General features: G+C 32.1%; 1 protein-coding gene across 1 annotated transcript; it reads right to left on the reverse strand.

Annotated features, from left to right (window-relative positions):
• Nucleotides 1-265: 265 nt before the first annotated feature.
• On the reverse strand, nucleotides 266-6,462 carry LOC101495643 (sister chromatid cohesion 1 protein 3). Its single transcript, XM_004515501.4, has 13 exons — nucleotides 6,107-6,462; nucleotides 4,886-5,150; nucleotides 4,743-4,789; nucleotides 4,609-4,658; nucleotides 4,432-4,499; nucleotides 3,942-4,333; nucleotides 3,701-3,866; nucleotides 3,243-3,379; nucleotides 2,640-3,151; nucleotides 2,223-2,262; nucleotides 2,003-2,063; nucleotides 1,250-1,385; nucleotides 266-579 (listed from the first exon to the last, which is right to left on the reverse strand). Exons 1-13 carry the CDS (start codon nucleotides 6,228-6,230, stop codon nucleotides 481-483), a joined length of 2,097 nt encoding a protein of 698 aa, XP_004515558.1. The 5' UTR covers nucleotides 6,231-6,462; the 3' UTR covers nucleotides 266-480.
• Nucleotides 6,463-8,713: the final 2,251 nt, after the last annotated feature.

Below are 8,713 nucleotides of genomic sequence, written 5' to 3' on the forward strand. Positions count from 1 at the left end.
TGTACAACGTATAAAACTGGTAATAACCCTGTTGTTGAATTTTCAAAGAACAGAATGATTAGGTGCATATTGGATAACATTTTCATTGTCATGTTAGAGTCTAATATTTTTATGAACATTCAATATTCGAGAATTTTGTTGAAAATAATTTACCCACATATTTTTTATCCTTTCTTTGCTCATTTGATTCACCAAAATAATGTTTTCAGAACATGAGGGATAAACCTATAATTTAAATTAGGAGTTGTAACTTGTAATGAAGAAAGACTTGAAGGATTTAAACCTATAATTTACTCTAATGAAAAATATACATACTTCATTATGCCAAATGAAAACTAGTTTCTACTAGAAGTCTCAAAATCTAAGAATCATCTAACTGAGTTTTTTTGCTAAAGAATCGGTAAATTGAAAACATAATTAAAATTGACAGCTAGATTGCCTATGTACATCAGGCACTCCACAGATAAACTAGGAAAAATATCATTGTTTACCATTTGAAAGTGCTTTTGTCACCTTGAGGCTGATATCATCATAAGGATTCTCTTGCTGTACATCAATAAATCCCCGAGTCTTTAACACCTGCAATGCACATAAAGTTGCTTCAAAAACAAAATATTATCAATTTTTCACAAGAATGCTTACGTTTGATGTAACCATAACCAAGGTGTACATGAATCATACTTGAAAAATGTTTACAACTTTATCGACCACATACGTCATATCTTAGAAGTAGACGTTAATTACCAACTTCATTTTCATGACTAGAATAATGACTTAAATGATATCGGTTCAATAAAATAAGAGAAAACAAATATGTATGGAATCAATACCAATCAAGTCATCGTTATATCCATAAAGATGATGAGAGACATGAACTATTACTTTTGAAGAATATTGGCGACTGTTGTTAGAATTTCCGATAATTTTTAAATACTTATCCACGGTCGGTGGACCATTTATGATGGTGGTCCACTATAGAACTCACATACAAATATATTTATACATAACTTTAACTACATGTTTTTTCTAGAAAATATTTGAGAAAATATCTGTCAAGGGCATGGCTCAAAGAAATAATCATGCTGATAACAGATACCAGAATCCTTCAAACTTTTCAAATATGAAATCATTTCAATACTCACTCCAATATTGACATTTTAAACCATATTTCTGACATACCAACAAATATTCTTATACTTTGGACATGATCGAAGTTCATTTCAAAAGATGAAAATGTTAGGAAACTCACCAATACTTCAAAGAACATCCGAGCGGCAATCTTTCTAGTTTTTCCTTCCAAAATCTTGTTCAAGCTGAAATCTTCGGCTGGAACCTCCGAAATTGGGGTACATGGAGAATAATCTTTTAAAAATTGGGCTACACCCCTGTAATTAAACAAGTGAAACATATAGGTCATATTCAGATACTCGAGAAGTATTTTAATAAAACTAACATATACAACTAATATATGATGAACCAATTTAGATTTGTCCTACAGCTTTTACTAAGAAAATAATGGATTGGTAAGTATGGTGGTTTTACTAAGAATTCTTTCAGGATTCCTCACCATAGGTTTGTCTATTAAACAATTAAAAACACACAGAAAAAAATTGTTCATCAAGGGATAACTAGTTAACTCAAGTGTTTTACAGCTATCAGCTTAGCAATCTCTGTTGCTTCATAAAATCTTGAAGTTAGGGTGTTAAAAGTTGAAGTTTAATGGTCATACACTGCCAGTGTAAAGAGTTTAACATTGACGGCTAACACGGGCCAATGATTGTATAGTTTACTTTATCATGACAGTTACAATTGTGTGGTGAGATGACAAAATCAATGGTTCTTATTGTCTGTGTAAAATTGATTTAAATCAACAGTCCACCATCTGTTTTATTTTAAAAAGATTTTCCCAAGTATTTCACTAAAATGATTTAATGTACATAATAAAAACTACTTGAACGAGAATAAATATATTATTATACAATACTAATAAATGGGTAAGTACCTAGTCCTCCCAGACAATGTGCTAATACTTTTACTTGTACTCTGTGAACCTCTCTGTGAACCTGTCATTAAGAAATTCATGTCAACTATAATATCACTTTTGTAAACACCAAAAAATTTGCTGTCTAATATTATCTCAGTATGACATAATAATACAAGTAGCACAACAAGTAAAATAATGTCACAAATCAAATCAAAAATGAAATGAAAATGGAACGTACTGGATGGTGTGTTGTTCTCTTCTTCCAAAAACCAAAGCTCCTACAATGACAAGGTTGATAAGATATATTAGATTAAATAATGCTTCAATTCAACTATTTTAAGATATTTGATTACAAGTAAAGCTTCAATTCAATCAAAAACCAAAACCATACACAGGGTTGCACACTGCTGGTTAGAAAGTATGAACAGAACTTGTCGCACAACAATATTCATTAAACAACAAAACGAAATGAAGACTAACAAATAACAAGAGTCATGTGCATTACCAATCATAAAGGAGCAAAAAGATGCAAATATAACTATTATCACTTACGAATTTCTCAGCGCAGACTTAACATGCTAACCAAAATAAATGTTGTGCTGAAAGTAAAATATGTGATTTGACTTGTGAGACTGTATGAAACCTTTAAACTTACTTCTTTTTCTGGAGAATTGATCAATTGATAAGTATCTGTAAGGCCATAGTTCTGAAGAATATCATCAACATCACGATATGTGTCATTGTCATCTCGGTATGTGCTGGGGGTTTCCATTTCCCGTATATGAACACCAGCTGATGTTGCAATATGAGGTATGGGCACCATCTCAGGAACGGAACTAGGAGTCGCAACATATCCTTTAACAGGGCTCTTGCTAATACCTTCAATAATGGGTTCAATATCTATACTTTGATCTGGAATAGTGGGATGAGGAGCATCAGCAACGGAACGAAGGTGTTCAATTTCAATATCAATATCCACACTAGATGTCGGAACATTATTATCAGTTGCAGTAGCAGTTGCCTCTTCCGCGATTTGGTTAATTGGAGGAGCACCGCAAATATCAACATCGATGTGATCTTCCATTCGTTCTTCCTCGGAGATGACCAAGTGGGGTTTTGAACATATATATTCCCTATTGTGTATGTTTAATAGATCCTGGCATAACCCTGAATATGAAGCCAAAAGATTCAATTGATAACTTCATAAATGTGGTAAGTACCAAAATATCTGTCAATTGAACAATAAAGAACAACCTACCTGGAAATATAGGTTGGTAAAAAATCTGCTCCTTTAATCGACTGTTGTTCAATTTCCATGTACCGAAAGCAGAGGAAGGAACATCCCTTCTTTGACGTAGTATATTGCGAGTATTATTAAGACTTTCCCTCATGAATCTACAAAAACATCCCAACATTATAGCAGGGAACATGAGAAAACCCAATGTTGTCAAATAGTTGCTATAGCGCTATAGTGCTATAGCATAGCGGAATTAGAACGAATCGCTGCGATACATTATTTTGTACAAAGTGTTGTTAAATAACCGCTATTGCGGCACTATAGCATAACATAATTTGAACAAACCGCTATTTTCCACAATCCCCAATTGATAGCATTGAGAAAACCATAAATTTGTAAATTTCTTCAAATAACTAAGTTGCACTAAGTACAAAGAAGCAGCTGAATCAAAATCAAAACCAAAATAACTAAAAAATTACCTATTTGTTAACACTATGGGATTATCGAAGAATTGTTTTCTCTTCCTTCCTCTTCCTTGCGGTTGCTCTCTTTCTCTTTCTTGTTGTTGCTCCTGTTCCAACAGAGGGCTAGGAATGACCCCAAAATTGGCAGAACTATGCATTAAAGTTGACTGAAAAGCTTGACCTAAAATTGAGTGAGAAAAACTAGTATGTTATTCTAGGATTCATATGTAAATGCAAGAGAAAGGTAAGCACTAACCTCCACAAACTTGTGCATCTGAGGCACCATCTTGAGAAGCAACTGGAGTTGATGGTCCAGCTTGTTGAGTTGGTGTGGGTTCAGGACGTATCTCATCAATCGTTTCAAGAATTTGATCTTTTTCATTCATAGTTTGATTGAGACCAATATTTGGTTCAGTATCATTAAACCCAAGGTCTGGAGGATTTCCAATAGTATCATTATCTATGGAGGCATCACGAAGACCTTCCACTGGCATGGCATGTGTTGCTAACGGATGATTCGTATCGCCAAAGTCACTGAAAGCATGTAGGTGATCAAAAGTATGATCGGGAGTATGTGACTCTCTATGGAAACTTGGACCACCATCTTGAACACCCACTACATCTGTCGACGGAGATTGGTGAATAATGCTACAAGGACAAACAATGTATTACTCTATTGGTTCATAAGGTAAAAACAGAAATAAAAAATAAAAATGCAACTCAACACCAAAACCAGCAAAGCTTACTCTTCCTCCATTGGTCTTGCCTCATTATCCGGTGGCAATTGTGTGTTTGAAGAATTAACTGCCATATCCTAAATACAAGAAAATAAGTAGCTGAAATGAATTCTTAATTCTTGAAAATCATTATTCAAATTAAAAGCAGAAGTTCTACATAGGTGATGGGAAGGAAAAAACATTCACCTCATCAAAACATATGGTCACATAATTATCCATTACAATAGGAGTCCGATCTGCACATTAAGAAGCGTTAAAATCATTTTAACTTTAAATAATTACTTCAAAACACCAAAACTAAAAAAATGCACTCGTATCACCTTCTAGAGTAATCTCTTCTTGACTCCTCGTGTGAACATCTTCATACCTAAGACGCATGATTAATTGTAAGTCAATTCTATATTCTATATTCTATACAGATTTCATTATGCTATTAAAACATAAAGAATAAATGATACTCTACCTGTTATAATCTATTTCATCACCCAAGTTAAGTGCATCAAGGTCAAAAGTGGCTGGCATAGTTATAGAATTAATAGGTGCCTGTCTTGCGTCCTCAGGTAAAGTATTATTTGATACAGAAGCAAATACTTTGTACAAAACAGTTCGAACAGCATTGCAATCGGTAAGAAGATAATCAACTTTTTTTGAATATATACGGACAACACCTAATAGCAGGTGAGCTGACATTCTCAATGCAATGGGAACTCCAGGGTCCATTATATGTTCTGAAAGACACATTCAAAAATTAATAAAAACAATATCAGCAGTAAAAATAAACAATGTCAATACATATTGTGGAGAGCAGAACCTTTATACAATTTAAACACGATGAAAACCATCTTAATGTAAGCTTTGAATAATAATAAAAAAACTAGCATGCAACCATAGAATCAAAATTAACAAAATTCAGGAATTCCTAACTTAAAAATGAATTCCAAAGTTGTCAATTGTCGTATACCACCACAACACCACAAGAGGAACCAACACACTCAAAGTTGTTCTGTTTTTTATAAGAGAAAAATTAAATTTTTTAATGGAAAATTAAAACCCAGTAGAATGAATAACAACAATAAAAATAAGAAAATATGAAAACAACAACAGCAATAGAATGAATAACAATGTATGAAGCATCGATACAAACACAGATACCGAACATCACACTTACACGTCAACACCAATAATAATTTCACAAATGAATCAATTGAATATATTCAAGGTGTCAATGTCGTGTTGGGGTCAGACACCAGGACATGTCTTTGACTAGAGGTGTCAGTGCTACAGACAGAGATAATAACAATAAAAACAATGTCAATAGGCCTTACTAACTTGAATGTAACCAAAGAAAATAAAATCAAAAGCATTCAATAAATAAAATACACATTCGGGAATTACTAACTTCAATAATTGCCAAGGTTGTTAATTGTCATGAACACCCCACAGCCCACAAGGAGAACCAACACTCTCAGAGTTGTTCATTTTTTTCAACCAAGAAAAATATTATTTTTTTGTGAAAAATTAATTTCTTTTATGAAAAACCAAAAACCAGTTGAACGAATAAATTTCCCTCAAAGAATCAAAATCTCAACGACTGACAAAAAACCAAGATAGGATGTCGATAAAAATACAAACTTTACACCTTTAATATAAAAAATAAATAAATAAATAAAAATTGGGTACTTACGAACAGTGGAGGGAATGTCAGTGGAAGTGTACTGAGATTTCTTGAGTCTGTGTTGAAGATGAGCAGCGATCCAAACTGTTGAGAGTGGTCCTTTTCGGGCTAAAAATGTTTGAGAATAAAACATTTTTCTTCTTCTTTTCTTCTTGTTCCTTTTCTTGGATGTTAATGTTAATGTTAATATGTGAGACTGTGAGAGTGAGAGAGAGAGCGAGAGAGGGAAGAACAGTGTAGATAAATTGGGGGTAAGGTTTTCGTAATTAGGGTTTTTATTGATTTTAATTGATGTATGGAAGTGGGTGGTTTTTAGGAAACAATTTTGGCGCGCGATACCACGAAATGAATTTTGAAGTGGTGCTTTTATTTGGTAATCGAGGGAAGCGGTGTATTGGATACGCTTCTTTTGGTTTTCGTGCTTGACGGTAAAAGACCTTGGTTCGTAGTAAATTTACAGTAACAGCAATTAAATGATTGCAATACTTCTAAAGGAATCTTCTTTTTTTTATAAATTTTGATGTGAACTTCTCAAGGAATCTTTAATAAACATAGTAGTAATGAATAGTCAAAAAATTAAATGAGATAATAAATAAATAAATCATTTCTAGTTTCTAGACTTTCAACATAATAAAAAAATTTAGTCAAAAAGAATATGTAGCAATAAACATAAGCAATTGTCATCAGATATTGTCAATTTTATATGTCAATTAATGATGTATTAAAATTTGTGTTTTCAGTACTATTTAAAAGTTATTTTTATTCATGTAAAACTTACTTTTTTATTTATTTAACAAGTAGCCAGATCCTTTCTAAATAATAGAAAAAATTTGTGTATCTATTTGTTCTAACTATAAGAAAAATCATTTCAGAATGTATTAATTGTTAGAATTTTTTATATCCTTATTTATGAGATTTTTCTTTTTGACTAATCTTATTTAATGAGATTTTTCTTTTTGACTAATCTTATTTAATGAGATACTCCTATATGTTTGCTACAAACTTTTTTTTAATGAATGCTAGAGGAAATTCATCTTAAGTGCACCAATTAGTAGGAAAGAGAGAATTAATTAATATATCATATCCACAAGGATAAATTATCGCTCCGGTCGCTATTGTAAAAAACAATACTTTTTCTCCATTATTAAGTGATTCAATTAATTAATTTTTTAGATTTTATATAAAATATTAATCAAATTTATTAAATTACTTATTTTTAATGTCAATTTTATTAAATATTTTTAAATTAAATAAATAATATATTAAAAATAATAAAATTAAATGATTCAAAAGTATCTAATTTTTACTTACAGTGATTATAATTTATAGCATTTAATGTTATGGTTGGTCAAAACAAGATTTGATATTATAGTATATCTGAAATAAAATCTATTATATACCTATATACATGGAATAGGGGCATTTGTTTTCTAAGACCCATAATTTTAAAGTATACTTTATGTATTTTTGTGTATTTTGGATATTGGCTCAGAGGCTTTTTAGCCAAAGTTATTAATATTTTGGAGTTTATATGATCAAAAAGATATTTTGATGCCGATTAGAATTACTCGTTGATGAATAAATTAAATTAACTGCGGTGAATCTTTTACGAAGAATTTAATGCGTTATGGGTGAAATGGTAATTTTAATAAATATCTAGATATTTTTAGATATTTGTTAATTATAATTAACATATATAATGGATATATGTTTGGAGGGAAAGGAAAAGAAGAAAGAAAAGGAAATAGAAAGAAAAGAAATAGAAAGGAAGGAAAAAGAAAGAAAGGAAAAGGGAAGGAAAGAAAGAAATCTAAATTCATCTTCTTCCTCTATCGCGTGAACCCATCTCCCTCCTTCCTCCATTTTTCGTTTTCTTTGCTTCCTTTAAGTTCGATAATTGAAACCCAAGGCTAGTGGGTGAGAAAGATCAAGTTTCCAACTCCTTCCTCCTTCTCGGATTCAAAAACGGAGTTAGGGATCTCAAAACCGTCAAACACAAACCTCTTCGTTTCATCTAGATCTAAGCTTCGTTTCGCGAAGGGATAGAAGGGAAAGTTGCTCACTACCACGCTACGGTGCAGAGATAGAAGGGAAAGTTGCTCACTACCAAGCTACGGTGCTAGGGAACTAACTTTGGAGGCGACGTTGCGAACGGAGATTTTACCAGATTTACTCGCGGTACCGTAATCGAACGTTAAAGCCAACGTGAAGGTAAGGGCTCCTTCCAAACTTCTAGTTTGCATTTAGGGACTTATCTGTGGTTGTGTGGAAAGGAATTTGTTAGGGTTGAAGTGTTGATTTGGGGGAAAATGAATCTAAGGCTTTATGGGTAAAATGTTAGAGTTAGATTTTGGTTATATTGATGAATGTTTCGTGGAAAATGAATTTAAACTCATTTATGTATGATTTTGAGTAAATGAAACTTGTTGTGTTTGAGTGGTGGATTGTGTTGATTTGTGTTCGTCGTATTTGACGTGTTCTTAATTAATACTGATGAAATTTGTTGTGTGTATGGTTGGATTTTGTGGAGAAATGAATTAATGTGTTTTGGTATGAGTTGTGGATTGGATTTGATAATATGTTTGAGTTTGTTTTGTGTGGAATTTGAAAACCATT

Source organism: Cicer arietinum, chromosome 5 (assembly GCF_000331145.2).
Source record: "Cicer arietinum cultivar CDC Frontier isolate Library 1 chromosome 5, Cicar.CDCFrontier_v2.0, whole genome shotgun sequence".
Classification (NCBI taxonomy): domain Eukaryota; kingdom Viridiplantae; phylum Streptophyta; class Magnoliopsida; order Fabales; family Fabaceae; genus Cicer; species Cicer arietinum.